Below are 23,992 nucleotides of genomic sequence, written 5' to 3'. Positions count from 1 at the left end.
AGAAATGTGTTGAACCTTTGGAAAAATGGGTTAGGTTATAAAATGTGGAAAAAGTAGCAAAACCAGCAGGCTGGTCCTAGAAAGTTTGTGAAATATGTAGAAGATATACTATAGTTGTTAACCAAAGTTCTGGCTTAAACTCTCGAATGGTATTCAAAAAGAGCTCAAGGCCATGGTATTTTGTCAGAGAAAAGAGTGGCATTTGTGATTGTCAGTGTCCAACAAAAGTAACAAAAGTGAGGAAGGGAAAACCAGCAAGAGTGAATTCAGTTTGGCAAACCTTTATTAAACAACTTCTATATACAAGACATTGTCCTGGGTGCTAAAGATAAAGATGAAATCTAAGCCAGTCTCTGGCCTCAGTGAGTTTTAAGATAGGCCATAAGAGAAGAAATAAGACATATACACATAATTATAATGTAAATTAGAAGAGACATAATTTCTAGTGGAATGTTAACCTAGACTTTATAAGAAGGGAAGGCATTCAAAAAATAGAAATGGAGGGTGGTGTATCTTTTTCATTATGGTACACTATATAAGCAGCATGGAATTGAGAGAATAAGATGAGATTGGCAAATGGTTTGTAGTCCAATTTGATTCTAGTATGTTTCAAAGAGAATAATGTGTTGTCATGAAAGAGAAGTTAAATGACTCCAAGGTGTTTTTGCTTTATTTGATTGGCTGTGATAATGCCAGGAGTTGTTGTTTTTTGGGTTTTTTTTTTGGGGGGGGCGGGAATATAAGATATTAATATGTTAACCTGCTAGAATGGATTGGAGGCAGATAGCAAGAGCACAATTTAGGAGGCCTTTGTAATTGTCTTAAGAGAGGTTGTTTTAGGATCAGGAGTAGTAGATGTGAATGGAAAAAAGAGAAATTTAAGCTATAGTGTGAAGATAAAATAACAGGAATGAATATGAAGGACATTAGTAGTCCTATGTGGGGCCAAAGTTTATAAAGAATAGGAACATATATATGTTAGCTTTTATACTATTCTGTTGCACAGAACCATCCAGAATTAGAAACTTCATTAAATTTTATACAATATGGTGGCGAATCTAAAAACAAACTTACACATCAGTATAGTTGGGATAAATGATTCCTAAAAGAAAACCTTCCTGGCATAAAGTGCTTAGTTGCCTGAGATACAGGTATGAAATATGGAGATAAAACATTACTTAAAAGATATCCAAGGTTTCTTATTCACTTTTCTGCAAAAGCTCATTTTCTCTACAGAAATTGTGTTGATAGTTTTAGCACTTAACTGTTTGAAACACCATTTCATTTCCAATCTATTTGATTTCTTAAAATAAACCACAGAACTGATGGCATTTTGCCCACCAAATACTCCTGGCTTGGATTTTTTTCTTCCTCCTTCTCTGAGTAATGTACTTACTAATTGTAACATACCAACAGGTTCTTTGAGAGCAGCTAGGGTAGTGCAGTGGATAGAGCACTGGGCTTGGAATCAAAAAGATTCATCTTTATGAATTCAAATCCAACTTCAGACACACTAACTATGTGATCTTGGGAAAGTCATTTAACCCTGTTTGCCTCAATTTTCTCATCTTTAAATTGAGCTGGAGAAGGAAATGGCAAACCACTTCACTATCTTTGCCAAGAAAACCCTAAGTGAGGACACAGAGAGGCAGATACATTTGAAAAAAATTATCAAACAACAGATTCTTTGACTTGTGCTGTGTTGATGTTAAAAATTTATAGTAGACCTAACTTTTCTCTTAACCAAGAGAATAGACTTCTGTCAGACTTTATTCTAATTAGTTTCAATGCTTATGGCTATATAATTTCTGGTGCTTTTAAGTGGCCAACAAGAAGCCTCAGCTCTTCTCTGTGTTATCTGTTCTCTGAGAACTTGTATACCATAGATAGCAAGTTTGGTGACTGCATTCTCCAGATGCTAACTAAAGCTATTGGTGCAGTCCTGGACAAACAGAGGTGAAGAACAGAGACCCACTGGCACCACCTGCAGCTCTTTCTGGGACTAGGGAGAAGTCAAATCTAAAAATAGCTCCCTAGGTTATCACCAGGAGATCAAATGGCTAGAATAGATCTCACACCAGGAAATATGGTACTTGAGTATATATTGGATTTTTATTGCAACAGTCATTGATCAGATGACTACAGATCACACAGCCCTTAATGCTGCCTGTAAGCCCACTCATCCCATGGACTGATGTTTACTATCAACAAATAAAAGGACTGACTTTTTTTCCTAACAGGTTAAAAACTTATATAACTAACAAGAGCAAACCTAAATTGTGTGGTGAGCACATAATCTAGCAGTTATGGCACTTTCTTAGCCACAGGAGGTCATAGTCTCTGTGATTTGAATTCAGGTCTTACTGACTCTATTCGCTATATTTATTCTTCCTTTCATTTTCTCCCCAAAGCACAGGCTTTTCCTGGCCATTTAGACAAATTGGTTGGTATCTATTTGGACCAATCACAAACCAATCCTAAATGCCATGATCTTCATGTATTAACAGGAATTCAGGCTATATACTCCTCTACCAGATTGAGGAAATAGACTTCAAATTTCATCATATTCCCTTAAACCAAGAGCTCTCCTTTGATGGTCTCTTGTGCTACGGGACAGGGTACTACAGGAGATGACCCCCAACATTGAGTACCATATTGACTTTAGTATAATTAGTCTCCCTTGTTCTGCTGATGCGGTTTATGTAATCCATCCTTAGCTAGCTATGTCCTGTGATTAGAGAAGTCACCATACTGCCATCAATTGCTGATTTCTTTTTATTTTTGCTGACCCTGATCTAATTTCTTAATTTGCCTAGTTACTGGAGAAGCAAGATAGATGTGTCATGGTATAGGTTGGATGAATTCATAAAGATTTTTGAAGTTAAGTTTTTAGTCTCACTGACCTTTACCCCTTCTTGAGGAATTTTTTAAAGGTAGTATAAGAAGAGCCCTTGAACTTGAAGTTAGAAGTCCTATGTATTCATACAGTTCTTATGAGAATCATGTGAGAAAATATACGTGAAAACAGTTTTTAAATGCAAAGAGCTATATCAATCTACATAGCTATTGTTATTGAAGGAGAGGATCTTAACACAATGAACTGTCTTCCTTTGGTTTCCCACAGCATTCATGCTATAACTGTTATTGAGCATCTATGGGACAGGACAGCAAGATATAGTGTCCATACATTATATCATTTGAATCCCACAACAACTCCTTGAGGAAGAAACTAAAGGCATTAATTACCACCTTCTTACAAGTGAAAAAAAAAAAAAAAAAAAACAGAGGTTGAAAGTTATTAAGCAATTTGCCCATGATTATACATACAGCCTTTCAGTGTTAGACATGTGATTTGAATTTAGGTCTTATTGACTCTGTTCGCTATGTTTATGCTTCCTTTCATTTTCTTCCCAAGAATGTTCTAAAGAAATATTGGGAATATCTGAGAGAATGCTACTCTAGTTTTGTAGCTTTCTGAGGAATAGCTTAATGGCTAAAGCTGGAATCCTTTGATTCCATATTTCTCTAGAATATTCTTAGGAAGAAAATGAAAGGCAGAGAGAGCCAGGAAAATCTCAACAAGCACATTCATCCTCATGCCTTGTTCCCACCTCACCACCACCCATCAGACTTCACTGGCTTTTATTAAACAGATGGAAATCCTTCCCCCTCCCCCCCATCTTTCGTTTTGACCAATCATTAATCTTCCACTTGTCCTGCAACTAAGCTTGTGGTTGTTTTGTTTTATTTTGTTTTGTTTTCCCCAAAAGCACCTAAGCACAAATCACTGTAATCTTAAAAACAGCATTTAATCAAGATATCTTTTATGCAATTTCTAAATTGTAAATACCAAAAGTTGCAAGTAAGTTAGCCCCATTAGTGGGCTGTTATATTCTGTTTTCCCCTCAAAATCAAAGCTATATCAATTCTAAAAGTAGCATGTTTAGTATCCAGAGATCCTAATTTTGGTGGTTTTCTTTTTTTCATGATCCTACTACAGTATTGCTTCACATACAAACCTAGTGTGGCCAAGGAAATTGAGCTATTTCAGGTAAGAAAAACATAGAATTTCACAGAGTGCTTATTCAAAGTATAAGGTGACTTTATGCTAACGAATACTTCATCTTTTTCAGGATCCTTGTATAAATGAATTACAAAGATCATTTTAGAGTGTCTAACAATTGAGATTTTCTAAAATAGTGATTATTTTTGTAATTGTATAGAACAATAGGTTATAGAAAGAAAGGGGTCATTGGGAGGTTAGGACATTTATTATGTGCTGATACAATATCATTAAGTCAAATAACTTTGAGAGCATCCATTTTTGGTTGTCTGGGCTTTGTTCAATACATTTTAATATGCCTTACCACAAAACCAATAAGAACCCACTTATATGCACAGCCTTAATCTTATCCCAATGAGCCAGTCTTTAAAATGTGAATTTAACATGTTTCTCCAAAGTTATCTTCCCACTACATTGAAGTTCCTTGAAGCAAAACATGAGATTGACAAATTTTAAGATTACACAAAAGACAAATCTAGCATTTCCTAACTGGAAGAAATGAGTATATAGCCTCCAAAAGGCAAGATTCCTGGGTTTCATTTCTAGTTCTGCATCTTATTTTACAATCTGATTGGTGATGGCTATTCTAAATATCTCAGTTTTTCCCTCTGTAAGATGGGTAATTGCTTTGTTAAAAATCTCTTTGATCTAATGACTTTGAATTTAGTAAGTCAGTGATTGTTGAAACAACACTCAATTCTTGTGAATTCCACTGGCTAGAGTATTGACTTTGATCTACCTAGATAATGTGAAATAATTTTTAAGTTGTCATCAAGTATATTTAGATGCTCAGAAGATAGATATTTTGAGTGTTTTTTCTTGGGAGAGGCGGGGAGGCAGAGTTAGGGATTCAGTTTCCAGAGATGTGACTCCCCTAAGTGTATTCTTTAATTTGTTCCTAAATCTTTCTTCACCATATCCAGTCTACAAAAGTCAATGCTATTTATGCTCTGTAAATCTTCCTTAGCCAATTCTAAAAAGAAACAACTTGAAATTAGCTATTTTAAAAACAGAATGCTTGAGGAGGAAAAAAATCTTTCTTCTACTTGCCAAGATCCCAAATTCAGGAATCTGGGTTTCCTTGGTAACGGCTGATTGCAGAGCAAACACTAAGGCAGAAATTTGCATCACTCTTATGCAAGTGATGTCATCATCTGTTACTGGAGAAAGTACAGAAACTTCTGGTTTTTGGTCTCTAGTCCCACCAAGTATGTGGAGAATTAACAGCTAAGACAATGCAAAGAAGATCTGGCTGCCATTTGGTTATATTCAACAGCTTATGATGAGTCAAAGTTTGCAAAAAGTAAAGAAACTAGAAACCAAGATTAAAATGAATTTCTACTTCCTTTTCCTTCATTTCTCTTACCAAATTGAATAGCTTCTCCTCCTGGTATTAGTCTAGACTGTGATGCCTAGAAAAGATCAGTAGAGACGGTCAATGTAATATTTTTATTTTCTTTCCAATTTAACATCATTAATACCAAAGGAAAACCATAATTGTTAGGTTACTTCTTATCTTAGATCAGTTCAACTAAACTAGTCCAAGCAATAGATATGGGATTGATAATTTAACTCAGATGAGAAGCAACCAATAAGAGATGTTCATATCTGTGCATACATGCTTATGCAATTAAAACGGATTGCAGAGTGGAATTAGCGCTATGGCTACTGGCTATAAGAACTATTGGCTTGTGCACAAGTGGTCTTGAATTATGTCAAGGGTAAGAGTGTACTTGGGATGAAGAGTGGCAGATTTCTGATTTAATCCAAGAGTTTTCCTAGAGAAAGACATGTTAAAAGATAATCACGCTCTCACTCTAATAGTAGTGAGACTTTCTCTTGGTCAGATGGGCTTTGTGCCTAAAATTACAGAATTTTGAGGCAGAAACCAGGCCATTTTGCCATAGAATTTCTCAGATGGCAGAAATTTGGCTTAGGTCCTGAGGCCTCTGCTAGTTTTCACAGAACAGAGCTCTGGAACTCTGAACTAAATTAGATTTAGGAACAGAAACTTATGTCAGCTGAGAACCACCTTCAGTAACAGATGGCATGTGCCCCTTTTACTGATTGATGATCTCTTTTGGATACCACATTGAAATCCATTTGGCTGAGTGTAGCATTCTGTTAGGATATAAGTTCATTGAGAGCAGAGTCTGTCTCACTTTTATAATTGTAATCTTAGTGCCAAGGATACAGTAGGTACACATAGTACCTAAGTTAATTAAGCTTAATAAATGTTTCTAGTTTGAGTGTCCTTAGATACATACCTGTATGCCTCTGATCTTTTCCTCACAGAATCATGGGGGTGTTGATGTCCAAACGGCAGACAGTGGAGCAGGTCCAGAAGGTGAGCCTGGCTGTGTCAGCTTTCAAGGATGGGCTGCGGGATAGGCCTTCTCTCCGACGCACGGGGGAATCGGCTGGGTCTCGGAGAGGCACTGTAGAACACTCTGTCCAGGAAGTACAAGAGGAGGATGAGCCAGAGAAAGTGGCTGCTGTCCCACAGGAAGAGAACAGTGTCAACAAAGCAGCCTGGGAAAGGCTGAGAGATGGCCGTGGGGTAGAACCTGAGGAGTTTGACCGTGTCAATCGCTTCACACCACCTGCCTTTATCCGACCCATTCGGGAGCTACATGATGACAAGCCACTTGATATCTGCTTGGAACCTAGAGAATCTGTGAGTTCTGGAGTAAGGCAGTAGAACTACAAGAAAGAGGGGAGAATGGGCATGATCTGGAAGGAAGAAGATCCCAAATTTACAGAATAAATGGTAGGCTGCGTAGGGATCAGATAGCAGGACAGTGAACTGTGGGGTATGAATAAAAAGCATTAAGAAAAAAAAAATTAACGTAATGATGGACCTTAATCCAAAACAAACTGATTTAACTTTTTCTGTCTTGAGTCCAAATATTACTGCGTTCTCATCATAGGAAAATAGTTTAGCAGGGGGATGTGAAGCAAAGGGTGAAATAGGGATGTCACTGCACATCCATCTATCCCTTCTACCATATAATAGCATGTCAGCTGGAATAGTATACCCCTCTTCTGGTTTAGAATAGCAGAGTTTTTTAGCTCTTCCCCAAGACTAATCTGTTGCTCTAGGATTGACCAATATTGAATATATACCTAAAGTGTACATTTCTTAATAGTCTGACCAAGAAATTTAAGTGTAAAAGCCAAGGCTTTGCTTAAATACAAATGGGCATCCTGTTTCATGTTGTTGAATATCTCTTTTCTCCACATTTACTTACTTCTCAGGTTATCAATGATGAGATGTGTGAGATTTGTGAAGTATGGACTGCTGAGAGTCTCTTCCCATGTAGGATCTGCACCAGGGTTTTTCATGATGGCTGTTTACGCCGTATGGGCTATCTGCAAGGAGACAGCACAATGGAAGTGACTGAGATGGCACACACTGAAATAGGATGGAGCTGTTACTATTGTGTGAGTTTGGTGGGGTTGTAGTGGTAAAGGTGTCAAGACAAAGCAGTTAAAGCCAATTATTTTACAAGCGGCTATCTTATATGGGATCCTCCAGTCAAATGGCCCTCCACACTTAGAATAGACTCAAAAGGTATCTGAGAAGAAGTAAGGCTATCTGTTTCTAAGACGCTTAGATTTTGGCCTCTAAATAAATCCAGAAAAAAGGTTGATAGCACGAATGATTTCTATAATGGTTTCTCATCTTCATAAAGCCATATCCAAACATTAAATTTTATTCAGCTGAGAAGCCCAACAGAATCTCAATAATGTTATTTCTGTATGGATTGACTTTCTTTCATAGGTGATCTTGTGACAAAAGGCCTGATCAACAATATTTTTAATAAGTAGTCATCTAAACCTTAATGAGGTTTAACTCCAACATCTCCCAAAGTAGCCAATTCCATTTTCAGATAACTCTAATTGTTAGGAAGCCTATACTGCCTCTATGCAACTCACTAATCTCTGTTCTGTTCCCTGGGGCCAAGGAGAATAAATTTAATTTTCTTTCCATGTGGTAGCTCTTCATATACTTCAATACAGTTGCTCCTACCTCCTCACCTTCCCAAATTTTCTCTTCTCCATGCTAAACATAATAACTTCATTCTATCTTCATATAACATGAATATATAACATATCACAATTCTTCACTATCTTCATCATCCTGCTGTGGATACCATTTATTCATGTCATTCTTAAAACATAGTGCTTAGAACTAAAAACCATATTCCATGGGTGGGCTTTGTAGGGTAAACTAAAGTAGAATTCTTCCTTCCTTAGACTGTTATGCTCCGTCTCGCTCTTAATGCAACAGACAGCTACATTAACCTTCTGGGCCATTACGTGATATTTTTATTCAGATTGCATGTGCAAATTGCTAAAATCCTCAGATTTCTTTCAGATAGGTTACTGTCCAGCCATGCCTCACTTACCTTAGACTTAGTAAATTGTTGTTTTTTTTTTAACAGTGTGAAAATTCACATTGACTCTTAAATTCCATCTAGTTAAATTTTGCCCTATATTCCAGCCTTTCAAGATCTTTTTGGAAACATGTTAACTGTACTGCCCAGCTTTTGTCACTTGCAAATTTGACAATCTTTGTTGCCTTTATCTCAGTCATTAATAAAAATGTCAAATAGCACAAGACCAGTGATAGATCCCTAAGGTACTCTATTGAAGACCCCTTAAGTTAGCATCAGATTTCTATAAAGTAACTTTTCCCCCTTCATCTTTCCTTTGTATATGCCCTGCTACCAGACTGGAATGCTTTCACTACTCTCCTCTCAACCTGTCTGAATATGACCCTTCCTTCAGAGTCCACCTGAAATCATCTGTTGAAATCTTTCCTGGATGTTTTAAGTACACAATGAGCTATTGTGTACTTTTATTATCTGAAATATTCACTGCATTTTGCATATTGCTCTTAGTATTTATCAGTGTAAACTCCATAACAAAGGCATGTTTTACATGCCTTTGATTCTTTCACACAGTGTTCATTACAGCACCTTGCACATAATAGGAGCTCTATAAATACTTGTTTATTAGTTAGCTCATCATAATTGATAGGCCTATTCAGCCCCCTAAATTGAGCATGGAACCCCAGAGATTAGAGTTAATTCATTAATTCAGCAAATATCCATTAAGAGCCTGCTCAATACAAGGAACTCCTAATAGAATCCTCACACTTTTTTAAAGATTTATAACAATAATAATAATAATAACAGCTACCATTTATATAATGCTTTAAAGCTTGCATAGTACTTCACATATGTTTCCTCATTTGAAACTGAAGCTTGGCAAAAACCCATGGGAAACATGTGCAATTAAAAGAGAAATTATTGAGATTTGGGTTCCTGAGAATATTGTTTTCCCAAAGCTAGTAATAATAACTCCTACTATCTCTATAGCACTTTGGGCTTTCAGATGTGTTAACTTGTTTTTAACTTTTTTTTTTTTATCCTCACAGCAACCTTTTGAAGTAGACAGGACAAATATTATTTTCCCCACTTTACAGATGGGGAAATAGTCCCAGAGAAGTTAAGAAACCTAAGAGCCCATGGCTAATAAACTGGCAGAGCTGGGAGAGAAGCCAGAGTTTATGACTCATACTGAGTGCTCTTTCCACTGCACAATGTTGCTTCCTGAGGAGACTTAAATCTCGTAGCCCTCCACTTTCAGTGTTATCCCACACTATGGGTATGTTTGTAGTGACAAATGACAATATATTATTCTTTCTTCACATAATTTGTGCCCATAAAGATTTTTTGGTTCAAAGTTTGTAGTAATTGTCATCATTTGTGACTACTTTTCAGATTTGGTCTATTCAGATCCTTGGCTTAAAAAGAGTCCTGCATTTAAACATCTTCCTCACCTTACTAGCCCTGACTGACACACACTGGTCTAGCTCTACTATTTTGTTATTTTGTGAGAATTTGGGGGGAGGTTATTGATTTTGTCACAGTTTTAGAAGCTAATCTTCCATAAAATGAAAACAGTATTCCTTGTGCTTCTTACAACAAATGACCATAAAAATGTTTGAATATTCTTTTATTACTAGTGGACGAATATACTAGCAAAGGAATTCTTACATCCTCCATCCCAAATTCTTATTCCCTAACCAAACCACTTAAGTCAAGGTACTCAAATGAACTCTGAAGCAAGAAGAATATATGTAAAGCAGTAACACACAATACATACACATCTTCTGTCATGGTGCTATCCCAAAGCCGTTCTGAACTAAGCTAATTAGGCTATTTGGGTTCAGATTTCTAATCATGAGTCAACATTGATTTTATTCATTATGAGCTTAGTTGTGTTGCAGTTTGACTACCTTACTCCTGACTCTGGATAAGGCAGATAGCTAAATTTAGCTATACTGCTTTCTTCTGGAAGCATCTCAGTCCTGAGGGAGAACCAGAGCAGAGGAAGAAGAAATGGATCATTCTCTGACTTTCCCCAAATATTGCTTTTATATCAACATTTTTATCCAGAGACTTGTAGCCTATTATCTGATCCTGTACATTGCAGTTTGACATTTCAGGAGCACTAAGATCCTCATCTCTGAAATGGGAATTACAATGAATCAGAAATGATAAGAAGTTAATACCTTATTTTAAAAGTGTCATATGAATAATTGAGGCCAACTTCTCTTGACTTCCCATAGAAGCTTACATTCTCGTCTAGTATTTGATTTTAAAACTGGTAAAGTTCAATAACATCATCATTCTTTTATACTCATAACTATTGTATGATGTTGGTAGAACACTTGTCATCCCTATTTTACTAATGAGTAAATTTAGTCTCAAAGAAAATAACTAATCTGATAGACCCATGTAGCTAATTAGTGACAGAATTGAGATAACAAATCATTCTTGAAGTGATCTGCCATTTCTATTGCTAGCATTTCTTGTCTCATTCATCTGAAATCCTAGGGAGAATATATTATTAACCTTCTGGGTAAATGAGGCAGCTCCTGGTTTCTCCTCAACCTTATTATGAAAATCTTGAAGATATTATTCTTTCCTAAAAAGGATTCTTTTTTTCCTTTGGCATTAACAACATGGTGAAATGAAAAGAATATTGAGAGTCAATGGACATAAATATAAATCATGGTATTGTTATCTACTACCTTTGTATTCTTGGTCAAGTCATTTGACCTCTTTAGACCTCATCTATAAGATTATGTTGAACTAGATGGCATCTTAGTTCATTTTCAATTATAATTAAATATATAATGTTTGATCCTAATATATAGGTAAATATAAACCAATTAGAATTCCTCTTGTAGGAGGTACTGAGGACCAAATAGATCTGCGGTCAAACTCTACTTTTTCTCTCAAATGTCAGCTACCATCCCTTCAAACCCTAGCTTTCTTCCTTGATGACATTTTTGCTTCAAGATTTTCTGCTACGGTAGAATTTCCTCTTATAATTAGGTTGAAGGTTTCCCCTTTCTAAGCTGAAACCCCATTTTCTGCTGTCTCCACAAAACTATGCATAAATTCACCATCACTAATCAAGTATCTATAGGTTCTTGTCCCAGCCTGATGTGGTTCCTCATGAGATTTACATGAGATGGCTTTATTAAATCAGGAAACTTTGCACCTACCTGTTCTTTGATGGCACTCCCAGGCAAATTGGAGCCCTCAACTAAACATCATCATTCCAGAATACTATAAACAATTTTTTGATACTTCATTATTCCTCTAGCACTACAATAGAATGATTTCAGATGATCCAAGCAGTCAGGAGTAAAGCTAAGATTAGAACTCCAAACTAACCCTTAATCCTTTTTTCTTTCTTGTCTTTGGAGCAATAATACCCCTGCCAATATTAGTGCTGTTTACTTGATCTGCAACTCTTTCATTTTTCTTAGAACAACCTCAATCTGCTTCTCACAGAAGAAGAGATGTACAGCCTCATGGAGAATTTCCAGCAATGCAAAATTATTCCTGGTGAGGACTGCCAAGTGTCTCTCAAGGTTTGGGGAAGGACATTGGTCAGGTTCTCCCAGATATGAAGTCATGTTTGTATAATTAACTAGCCATCTTAACAATATTTTTTTAAATTGAAGGATAGTGGGGCTTCCTGTTATATCAGGAAAATAATCTGTGGTCTTTGGGAGGAGGAGTAGAGAAAAATAATTTTTAGAGGTCCCTGAAAGTCTATGCATTTCCATTTAGAATTCTAGCCCCCAAATAAGTAACTTCTCCAAACTCCCCCAAGTCTGAGTGTTAGTATCATTTGATAGAAAAGAGAGATACTTGTAAGTGGTTGCAGCCAATGTAGAGGATCAAAGGTTAATATTTAGAAGTGGAGAGGCAGGGGGGACAGGTTGAAGATAAATGATGAACTGGGACTAGAATATGATAAAAGTACACAAGGAATTAGTGACCCTGAAGGCTTTTTTTTTTCTTTATAGATTGTTCCTTGACACTGGAGGACTTTTTGCGCTACCACCATCAGGCAGCAAGACGAGGAGGAAGTGAAAGGGCACTGAGTGAAGAGCAGGAAGAACGGGCAGCTCAGCAATTTGCTGCCCTCGATCCTGAGCGCCGAGGCCATGTTGAATGGCCTGACTTCTTGTCCCATGAGTCCCTCCAACTACTGCAGAAACTTCGTCCACAGGTGTGGCAGGGTTGGCTGACCCCAGAACACTAGATGGAAAAGGGGTTTGGGAAACTGGAGATTAAGGAAGCAAGAATACAATAGTTCTTGAACTATTTGTGGCAATGACTTAGTGAAAGAAATAAGAATATAAGAATCCTCAGGAGTAGAGATAGAATTTAGGACTTTTTCTAGTGACTAATGACCAAATGTCCAGTGTACCCTAACTAGCTAGGACAAAGGAATCTGGGTAGTGAAATTATAATGGAGGTTAATTTACTTTTGTTTATTCTAAAAACCTCAATATTCCATATAAAACCTGGAGACCTTAGGATTGTAGAATTTATAGCTGGAAAGGCCTTAAATATAATCTAAGCCAACCACCTTATTTTACATGTGAGGAAACTGCTTAAGACTCTTTCAAGGTCATGCAGATCATAAATAGTAAAAATGAGTTTTAGAAAGGCCCACTTTCAGCAGAAAGTGTCTATAGTACTCTTTGATTCCCATATCCTTTTTCCCTAAGAACTCTCTATTAAGGCTACTCACAGTTAAGGAGCGGGAACGAGCTCGGACAGTCTTCCTAGCCCAAGGCATTGGGGGTTATATCAGTGAGACCGAATGCCGTCGTGCCCAACATACCTGGTTCCGAAAACGACCCTTGGAGGCACCATCTTGCAATGTTAGGTATGCTTTATCTTCATATTTTACTCTCCTTCTTAAAATCCATATGAATCTCCCCAATACCTCTTCTGAAATCCCAATAATTGCCTAATCACTCCCTATCATTTGTAGCCAATCCAGGAAAGTACCTCAACACCTTTACTATTCTCTGCCACCATCCCACAGCCTCATTTAAAAAAGGAATTCTTCTCTATGTGCCATACCTTCCAGGTAAACAGAATAGAGTGATTCCTAGAGTCCAGGACAGCCATTGCTAAGAGCTAAGTGCTGCCACAAGTCAAAGGATAAGATGCATCATCTCATAGGAACTCTGGCATAGGACCAAATCTCTTGCTCTTGTCTATTCCCAACCATATGTCCCTGTGCCACACAGTATCAGCCATGTGGGACCCATATCAGAAAGCAGTCCGGCCAGCAATAGCAGTGCCAAGAGCCCAGAAAAACCTCTGCAGACAGCTGAACAGGAGGAGCCCAGGTGAGATGTTTGTGTCATCACCCTATCCTTGGCAAGAACCATCATTTCTTTAATATTTTATTTTTATCCAGTTACATGTAAAAACAATTTTTAGCATTAGTTTTTAAAACAAGTTCCACATTCTCTCTCTTCCTCACTCCTCAACCTCACCCTATTGAGAAGGAAAGCAGTTTAATACAGATTATACATGTGTAGTTGTGCAAAACATTTCTATAATAGTCATGTTATAAAGGGAAAAAAACCCTCCAAAAAATCCAAAAAAATAACAAACCCTCAAGAAAAATAATGGTAAAAAATGCCATCAGTAATTTCTTTGAGGATGGATAGCATTTTTTTAAATAACTTTTTATTGATAGAACGCATGCCAGGGTAATTTTTTACAGCATTATCCCTTGCATTCACTTCTGTTCCAATTTTTCCCCTCCCTCCCTCCAACCCCCTCTCCCAGATGGCAAGCAGTCCTATACATGTTAAATAGGTTACAGTATATCCTAGATACAATATATGTGTGCAGAACCGAACAGTTTTCTTGTTGCACAGGGAGAATTGAATTCAGAAGGTATAAATAACGATGGATAGCATTTTTCATCATAAGTCCTTCAGTGTTGTCTTGGATCATTGGATTGCTGAGAATAGTTTTGTCATTCACAGTTGATCATCTTACAATATTGCCATTACTTTGTACATAGTGCATTTTACTTTGCTTCAGCTCAGTCTTTCCAGATTTTTCTGAGAGCATTCTGCTCATTATTTCTTAAAAGTACAGTAGTATTCCATCATAATCATACCCCATACCACAATTTGTTCAACCATTCCCCAAATGATGGGCATCTCATCAATTTCCAGTTCTTTGCCATCAGAAAAGCACTGCTATAAATATTTTGTACATATAGGTCCTTTGTCTTTTTATTTTTTATTTCTTTTGGAATACAGACCCAATAATAGTATTGCTAGGTCAAAAGGAATGCATTTTTTTTAGATCTTTGACCATAGTTTCAAATTGCTTTACAGAATGGCTGAATCAATTCACAATTCCACCAACCATACATTGTCTCATTCTCCCAGTACTTGTGATTTTCCTTTCCTGTCCTACTAGCCAATCTAGTTAGTAGATATAAGGTAATATTTCAGGATTGTTTTAATTTACATTTCTTCAATCATTAATGAGTTAGAACATTTTTTCATATGGCAATACCTAGTTTTGATTACTTCATCTGAAAACTGTTCTTTTAATCATTTATCAATTGGGGAATGAAGAGCCATCATTTCTATACTCTTTAGGGTGCCATCATTTCCATTGGTTGGCCTTAGTTCCTCATATATAAGATAGGCCTACTACATTGGCCAAGAAGAAAGCCTGCTTCTCATGAATTGAGGTCTTGACAAACTTGTGGTGTCTCTTAGGTTATTGTCTCAGTTGGAGCACATTACACATGAGGCTCTGTACTAAATTATGGGACAACAAAAAAAGACAAAAGACAATCTCTGCTTATATGGAGAATACAGCTTACAAATAAATATATACAAAGCAAGCCATATAAAGAATGAATTGGAAATAAGAGAAGACACTAGAATTAAGTGAGATTGGGGAAAGCTTCCAGTAAAAGATGGGACTTTAGTTATGAATTAAAGGAAACTAGAGAAGTCAGAAGGCAGAGATGAGCAGGAAGAACATTCCAAGCATGGAGAACACAGAGAAAATGCTTAGAGTCAAGAGATAGTCTTTTTCATGGAACAGCCAAGAGGCAAGTGTTGCTAGACCAAAGCTAGATCCAAGGATGGGAGAAAGAGTAATCTATAAGATGACTGGAAAGGTAGGGAATGCTAGGTTTTGAAGAGCTTTGGTTGCCAAATATTTGTTACTGGAGACAATAGGGAACTACTGTAGTATATTGAGTAATAGATATGGTTGGAAGCTATGATCAGATTTGAGCTTTAGGAAAATCACTTTAATCAATGAATGAAGGGTAGATTAGAATGGAAAGAGACTTGAGGCAGACATCATAATGCAAGCAAGATAATTGCAGCTTGAAATGATGATCTGCAGTGCTGACAATGTCAGAGAATAGGCCATATTCAAGGCATGTTTTTAAAGGTGAAATCTACAGGCCTTGAAAACATAGGTATGGGAGATGATAGTGAGATGACTTGAAGGTTGATAGCTTAAGGGACTGGGACAATGGTGTATCCCTCTACAGTAATAAGGAAGGATAGGAGGGAGGAATGGTGTGGGGAAAAGACAAATTCAATTTTAGATTTGCATTTAAGATTATTGTAGACAGTCCAATTTGGGTTGTCTGAAAGGCATTTGGAAGAAGGAAGTTAGCAGAGAATTTTGGCAGAACTATGTATATTTAAGAATCATCAGTATAGAAATGATAATTAAACCATGAGAGCTGATGAGATTACCAAATTAAGTAATATAGAGGGAAAACAAAAGAGGAGACAGATCCTGAGGGCTTTTTGTGTCTCGTGGATATGATCTGAAAAAGAGGATCCAGCAAAGGAGGCAGAGAAGGAGCAGTCCATGTAGATCAGAGGATCAAGAAAATTACCAAATTACCAAAAATCTACAGGAAAGGTATGCAGAGGGAGAGAGTGGTCAAATGTGTCAAAGGCCACAGAAAAATCAAAGAGAAAGAAGATAGCCCTTAAATTTGGCAGTTAAGAAATCATTGGTAATTGGAAAAAAGACATCTTGATAATATGGAAATAAGTTTAGAAGAATTACACAGTTAACCTATGTCAGATTGCTTATTGTTTGGGGGAGGAGTGAGGGAGTAGAAAAAAATTAAAACACAAGGTTTTACAAAAGAGGATGGTGAAAACTATATTTGCATGTATTTGGGAAAATAAAATATTAAAATTTTTAAAAATAAATAAATATGTCTTAGTGGAATTATGAGATCATAAGTTAGATTGTAAGAAGTGAATAAGTGAGAGGAGACAAAAGGTAAAGGCACCTATTGTAGATGGCCTTTTTCAAATTTGCTACAAGGGACAGAAGAGAAATAGCAGAAACTGAAGAATCAAGTGAGGGTTTTTCAGAATAGGGGAAGCAAGGACTTGTTTAAAGGCAGTGGGAAATTAACTAGTAGATAAATTGAGCTACAGAAGGAGAAATCTTTTTGGCAGAGATAAATGGAATGGGATCTCTTGAACAAGTGGAAGGGTTAGCCTGGGTAAGTGAGTAACTCATATGAGATGACATAGAGGGGAAGGGGAAAAGAAAGCCAGAAGGCACTTGAGTGATAGATAAAGAAGAGGGGAGAAGAGAAATATACGAGGAATGGCCTCAAATTTTTTTGTAAATTATGGGCAAACTTATCAGCTTTAAGGATGGGGAGAGAAGTAACCATGGGAGATTTGAGGAGGAAAAAAGTTTAGAAAAATCATTATGGAAAATGGAATAGTTGATAAGGGAGGTATAGTAGATTTCCTAGCCACGGCAAGGGCCTATTTGAAGTTGTGTAACATAAATTTGTAGTGGACCCAGTAAGAATGATTGTATGATTTCTCTATCTTTGTGTTAACAGCACATGTATAGAACAAAGGCAATTAGCAATAGCTTAGGGTTTTTGTCACAACTATTAACTTCTCACCCAGTTGTCGTCACTTTATTTGTGTTCATCCAAACTCACATCCAGCCAATAATAATTGAATTGTCTCATCTTGTTTCAGGATCATGAGATATGTTTTACCTTCTGCTCTTTCATTCCCACTGTAGGTCTGTGGATTGGCCCACTTTCCTGAAGGAGAATATCATCTACATCCTTGCTGCCCGCCCCAACAGTGCTGCCATTCACCTGAAACCCCTAGGATAGATCCTCTAGAATGAGGGTTAGTCCCAGTTGGGGCAATGTGGGGTAACCTCCTTCCCTAACTCTTGACACTGATAAAGACTGGGAGGGGGGAGACCTCCAGCATCTTTATTACTAAGTTTTGCCACATCTAGGACATCTAGATAACTTTTCCTTTCACAGGAAGGATAGCAAGTGCATTGCCTAAGGGAGAGATTCTGGGAAAAGAGACAATACTCAATTCTCTACCCCTAACAACTCATGCTATTAACTAGCCAAAAAAAAAAAGAAGAAGATTCCCTCCCCTACTATTCCTTCCTTATCTCAGTCAGTGTCACTGATGGGATAATTCAAGATTTTTTATCCCTCTAAAGTTGCTAGAAGTTTGGGTTCTACTTGGTTGAGAAGGACCAAACTTGATTGATATTCTAAGTGATCTTTATAGCTCACCTATAAGCTTAGTGGTCACCTAGTCCAACTCTCTCATTTTATAAATGGGGAAAATGAGATCCAGAGTAGTTTTGACTTGCCTAAGGTCACACAGTGAGCAAATGGCAGAACCAGTAGTAGAAGCCAAGTCTCCTAACTTTCTAGTCCTATTCCTTTACAAAAACTCCGTAGATTTGTTTTGGGCAGGGGCTGGGGTGGAGGGTATGCATATTCCTTCCATATTTAACCAGACTTTTGATTTCTGATTAGCCAGAAATGACCATAGTCGCTTAAATTCCTAATTCTTTTTTTTTTTTTTTTTTTTGCTAAGGCAGTTGGGATTAAGTGACTTGCCCAAGGTCACACAGCTGGGAAGTGTTAAGTGGCTGAGGCCAGATTTGAACTCAGGTCCTCCTGACTTCAGGGCTGGTGCTCATCCACTGTGCCACCTAGCTGTCCCTAAATTCTTATTTCTAATTGGCTGAATTAGAAGCAGCCTGCCATACTTACCCTTTACTAATTTTGTAACCTACTGAGTAGAGACAGGAAAACAGTATCCACCCCAGAATTCCAGTAACTTTGGCTGAAAGAAATCTCACCCAAAGTCAGTACAATTCTAATTAGCTTTGGAAATGAAGTTGGTCATCTTAAATGAAGCTGTGTTGTGTCACTATTTTGGGAGTGGACAAAATGAATTATAGTTCTGGCTTCCTAGAACCAAAAGCCTGATTTGGTGGGCAGTATAGAAAATGAGTTCCTGTTAGCAGTGCAGAGGACTTTATTAAGTAGGTATTACTCTTATCTCCTGTCTCCAGCTTAGTCTGTTCCTATAGACAAGAGTAATTACCCATCATTGTAAAGAATAAAGAAGTCTTCCTTAGCATCTCTAGGAAGGAAAAAGGGGTTTTTCTAAGTTATTAGTACTACAGGTGATCCTTCCATACCACTTTTAAAATGCGTGATATACTGGGAGGAAACTTGGAAGAGGACTGGGGCTACCCTGTTTTCTGATGAACAAAGCTTTTCCTAGGGTTAGGGGCTAATGGAGTAAGCAGTGACTTAGAGAGGAGGAGGTTGCCCCACCTCTCACTATCAGAAAGCCAAACTAAGTCTTAGATTGCCCTTCCCACATATATTCTCATTAGGCTATGTAACAGCATTTTGTGACTTCCCTTCAAATTTGCTCTGGATATTAGATTTTATCAGTATAGAATTGGGATTAGCATGAGGGACTAAATTATGGATTGCCTGAATGTTCATCCTCTTGGGATACAATGAAATAGGGGATGGGTATATAAGTCTGGTGACCAGTACTTTAACTTCAAGATCTGACCTAGTTTAGGAAAGCTGCTATATTTCCATGCTTCTAGTTCCTTAATGAACTTAAAATATAATTAAGACCTACAGACTGCCACCCAAAACACTTAAGAACTATCCCCGTGCTCCAGCATTGTGAATGCTGATCTTTAGGAAGAGCAGAAATGAAAAGAACCCCTCTTCATCCTCTCAAAGTCTTCTCTATAGCTGTTAAATAATATAAAGAAACCTTATACTACAGCCCAGATAAAACAGATTTGGAGAGGATAGGTTACTGAACTAGGAGGCAAATCTCTTGGTTTCTGTTTTTTTCTTCTTTTAACTCACAAAAACTTTGATTAGGTAAATTCAACTCTTATTCAATGCCTTAGTTTCTCTACCTAAAAATTTGAAGAATGAGTTCTCTCATATGAAAGCCAAAATTTCTCTGAGTGCTGAAGAGACGTTCCTTGGCAACTTCATATCAATAAAATGGAGAAATAGGAACCAGTGTTTTTGATACTTTGAGATCATCAGTATCATTGACAATGAGCCAAACCCAGAATTGAACAGGAGGAAGAGAATGGGCTGGATTACCTTTGTGAAATTGCACAGTGCTTTTAATGACTCCAAATTTCTCATTAAAACAAAAGACTCATCTTTTTTAACACTCTTTGTGTGTTATATGGCTTCAAGTCATGGCATACCACAGTCTGTGAAGAATTAAAATTACCTAACAGGCAATAGAGTGGCATAGGGTGGGCAGAAGTAAAATGTAATATGTAAACAACCAAGAAAAAATTTAATAAAGGACATCATCAGATAATTAGAAAAGAAACTGTCATGGCCACTTCAAGGACAAGAACTCAGCTGACATTCATGTGGTATCAAAAGAATCAGAAGTCCTACAGCACATTAAGGTGGACCTCTTCCAGAGGATTTATGGGAGAGTATGGACAAGAAATGTACAAGATTAAGAGGGAATGAATGGGTTTCTATCTACATTATTGGAGGGAACCTTCACATAAGATTACTGATCCAGTGAAATACTGAGATTATCAAAGGAATGTCACAGTAAATGCAATGAAGTCATGAAAATTTGTGGTCCACAAAACAGAAAAAAATCAACATGGAGAAATAATGAAAGTTGAGTATTTAAACCTGAATTCAAGATAAGAGTGTGACTCACTGTGTTCTGAGAATTTCACAAGCTATAGCTATTTTATTTTTCCTCTACTGTGTTCAGAATATTGGCTGATAGTTTACAGTCATTCCCACCAGAAAAGGAAAAAGCTGCCTTCTTTCATTCATGATGGCATCAAGAACATTGCATTCCCTCCTAAGCTTTTATCCCAAGAAACACTTGTACACGTACACTTTCTCACTATACGTCAAGTCAGAGACTTAGGGGATCACTAAAGAATGATCCTCAGAAAATAGATCTGATTTCCACAAGGTAATTGGAGGGGCACACATTATTCTTCAAAAACTTAAGGGATCTCATCTTTTGCACTCAAGGAACTTAATGACCTTCATTAACTACCAGGATCATGATTCTAGGCTCTTATTCACCTATCCTGCTTAGATGAAAAATGATGCCAAAAAAGATTGCTCTTCGGCCAAAGCCTTATGTCTTGAATGTGTGAGAAAAGCTGTGTGGAACAGCTTGAAAGGTAGGCGCATCGGAGGTCCATCCAAACAGAACTGCTATTTGGTGTGCTTGACTATTGTTTCTTTCACTTGGTGCTCTGGTTAGGCTTAAGTGAGTTCCTTTTCCCTTTTTTAAGGAAAACAAGGGAAAGGATTAAGCCTTTTCTCTCAAACTGGGGGGATTGAGGCAAAGAATATTATAGAAATGGATCCTTATTTGAGAAGCAGATTCCCTATATTAGAAAGAACCTTGAAATATCCATTCTTCTTGCCTCTTGGCAGGGCTGGACAAATGGATAGCTCTCCCATTTTTCATAAACCATTAGCCAGAGAGATAGATTCCAAAGCTCTACCTGAGGTAAGCCAGTGTTCAAAGTCCTTGGTCATCAATTCTACCCAGCCTAAGTCCTGTTTTCGGCAATTTGTTTCCTCCTACTGCCTCGCTGGGGAGTTGTATGGAATATTTGAATACTCCAATATATTAATAAAATAACCCCCCTTTAACCTTAACTCTTTCCTCCTAGGTCATCCTAAGACCTTTCAGTTATGATCTTACTGTAAATTCTGTCAACATAGATGTCCTCTCCTAGTAAAGGGACTCAAGTTTCTGTTCATTGACTTCAGCAACATGATCCTAATATCTCTTCCCCATCTATTTTCTTCTGAGGGGAGGCATTGACTATATATCAAATATCTTTAGAGAAAACTATTTAATATAAAATTCCTTATCATCCATCAGGCTACTTCCTTAAAACCAGATTAAAATTGTGCAGCCCCTGCTATCAGGTTGAATGGAAAAGGACCTGCCACAAAAAAAGCAGCTGCAACCACCTACAGAGGTATTGCCATTTCTCTTTCCCTGTGGCCTCTTGCCTTTCTGTTTTCCTTTAATATTGAGGAACAGGTTCTAGATTTAGATACACTAAAAGCTGATCTTGGGTTCTTGATCATTATTAACATTTGAGATTGAAAAAGGAAGAGGCCTTATCTCCTACACATTGTTTAGAAATACGTAGAGCTGATCTTGGGTTCTTGATCATTTATATTTGAGGTTCAAAGAGGAAGAGGCTATCCACCAAAATCACTCTCACAGGGTCATCTCTTATTTTATCTCCAGCTCCAAAAGTATTTTGCCAGTGGAAATGCTAAGAGCACACACAAACACAAATACATTGCTTCCCCCACTTAATGTCACTGTGACTGAAGGTGTGACTGAAGAGTGATTTCTGTTCAGATCTACTAGCCTTGCTAAGCTTCTCCTGACATCCAAGCTTTGGAAGCATCTGCATAGAATGGCAAAAGGCCTAGAACCTTTTATCCTTTACAGGAGTGACCACTATGAAACCCTACTCACCCCAAGCCCTTGCCTTTTTATAATTGGAAGTACAGCAGGGACTGTATTGCTATTGGGATATGCCACTTTAGAAGAGGAGGAGGTCTCACTAGGGAAACTCTGGAATCTCCAGTCTATGAAAGTCATACCTACTGTAATCATGCCAGCACCAATGTGAATGAACCCAGATATCAGAACCATAGCCAGCAAGCAGAGATGGAAGCTTAGTAGAAATTAACTAGAAAAGCAGCACTAGGAGTCCTCTTCATCCTAAGGACAGAATCAACATAGCAGGTGGCACAGGGATGCTGATGCTTTCTCCACCCAGAATTCTTAGTGGATGCCTGTGACCCTGCAAACCAAAGTGAGTACACTTTTTCAGCTGGCAGCTTGTAGTGTGAAGTGTGCAGATAATGCAGTAAGAAGCTGAGCAGCCTGAATTCTAGAATTTCAGGAGACACCATCAGCCAGCATGAAGCCACAGCCAGAGCCACTTACTATACAGGTTTACAGTTGAATCCCTCAGCTGCTGCCTTTTGCATGCCATTTACTTTATAATCACTTGAGATCTCTGAGCTTCTGGGGAATAAGTACATATTGTATGCTTGTTGCAGCTCAGTGAACTTGACTTCCTTATAAGACTGTTCATGATAGTTCAGCCTCTCAAAAACACTGTCCTACATTTGATCCAGTCTTTACCATTACCCTTGGTAGCCTTGGAATGATCCATGGTTTTTAAAGAAAGAAAAAATGTGCCATATTTCTTTCATAATCCAGTGTGGCATGTCATTCATTCTTTGTGCTTTTGAAGTGGGTCTTATTGTATGATCCAGGCATGTATTACTTCTTGGGAAGTCTTCAGTTTCATATTGGGGATATATGTTCCAACCTGGTAAGGAATGTATGTAGGCAATTGGAACTGGCCTTAGGTGGTCATTTCTCCATAATTCTCTAAATTTTTGTAACCTTTGGGATTGGGTTGGCATATTCTTTTAACAGATAATGTCAGTGGGACACAGATAACAAAAAAGGGACTTCCCAAGAATTATACTAAAACAAGGAGAGGGTTGAAGATAGAATTGAGGTGTCTTGGGTCCCAGTTCTGGGAGCTTGGCCGCAATGCCTGAAGAGATGTCTCCTTTGATCCTTTTCTGAAGAACACTGAAGACATTTGCGGAGTACTTAGGCAGTGGGTCACACTTATCCCTTCTTCCTCCACATTCTCACTCTTAGGAGTTGGCATGCCATTTTTAAAAGAATCTGCCCCAATCCCTGTACCTGCCTTTCTGCGAACTTTCACTGAGGGGTAAGACCCCCAATTTTGTTTTTCCCTTGATTATAGTTGCATGTTTCTTCTACCCATGCCCAGTCCTTGTGGGCAATGCAGCCAAATGGAGCTGGTACTCCCAAAGTCTGGGCACATACAGGATATCCTAATAAAGAAATCTTTACACGACTACCTCCATGTGTGGTGTTTATAAAAAGGTAGAAATATAATTCAAGAGCCAGCTAGAAAGAACTGAACTCAAAACATTATTGTCAAGCCTTAGGAAATGTATGTTTGACAAACTTATTTGCAGATCCCATATCTGCTATGGATGCTCATGTTCTCAGGATATTGGCCTACATTTGTCCCTTTTAGTTGGAGGGGGTCTACAGTTTCCAGAAAGGAATAG

At 37.7% G+C, this 23,992-nt stretch overlaps 1 protein-coding gene across 2 annotated transcripts in view; it reads left to right on the top strand.

Annotated features, from left to right (window-relative positions):
• PHF24 (PHD finger protein 24) overlaps positions 1–23,772 on the top strand; it is a 30,348-nt gene extending 6,576 nt beyond the window's left edge. Inside the window, exons 2-9 of one of the 2 annotated variants that reach the window (XM_051965571.1) lie at positions 4,001–4,051; positions 6,359–6,740; positions 7,322–7,507; positions 11,919–11,997; positions 12,465–12,670; positions 13,176–13,336; positions 13,707–13,808; positions 17,536–23,772. In XM_051965571.1, coding sequence (XP_051821531.1) covers positions 6,363–6,740; positions 7,322–7,507; positions 11,919–11,997; positions 12,465–12,670; positions 13,176–13,336; positions 13,707–13,808; positions 17,536–17,632 — 1,209 coding nt within the window. In that variant the 5' untranslated portion in view covers positions 4,001–4,051; positions 6,359–6,362 and the 3' untranslated portion in view covers positions 17,633–23,772. The remainder of the gene's footprint in view (positions 1–4,000; positions 4,052–6,358; positions 6,741–7,321; positions 7,508–11,918; positions 11,998–12,464; positions 12,671–13,175; positions 13,337–13,706; positions 13,809–17,535) is intronic. The other variant, XM_051965579.1, reaches the window with a different exon arrangement.
• The last annotated feature ends 220 nt before the right edge of the window (positions 23,773–23,992 follow it).

This window comes from Antechinus flavipes, chromosome 1 (assembly GCF_016432865.1).
Source record: "Antechinus flavipes isolate AdamAnt ecotype Samford, QLD, Australia chromosome 1, AdamAnt_v2, whole genome shotgun sequence".
In the NCBI taxonomy this organism is placed as follows: Eukaryota; Metazoa; Chordata; class Mammalia; order Dasyuromorphia; family Dasyuridae; genus Antechinus; species Antechinus flavipes.
The sequence above is the reverse complement of the archived record's forward strand: the minus strand, read 5'-3'. Positions and strand labels throughout refer to the sequence as shown.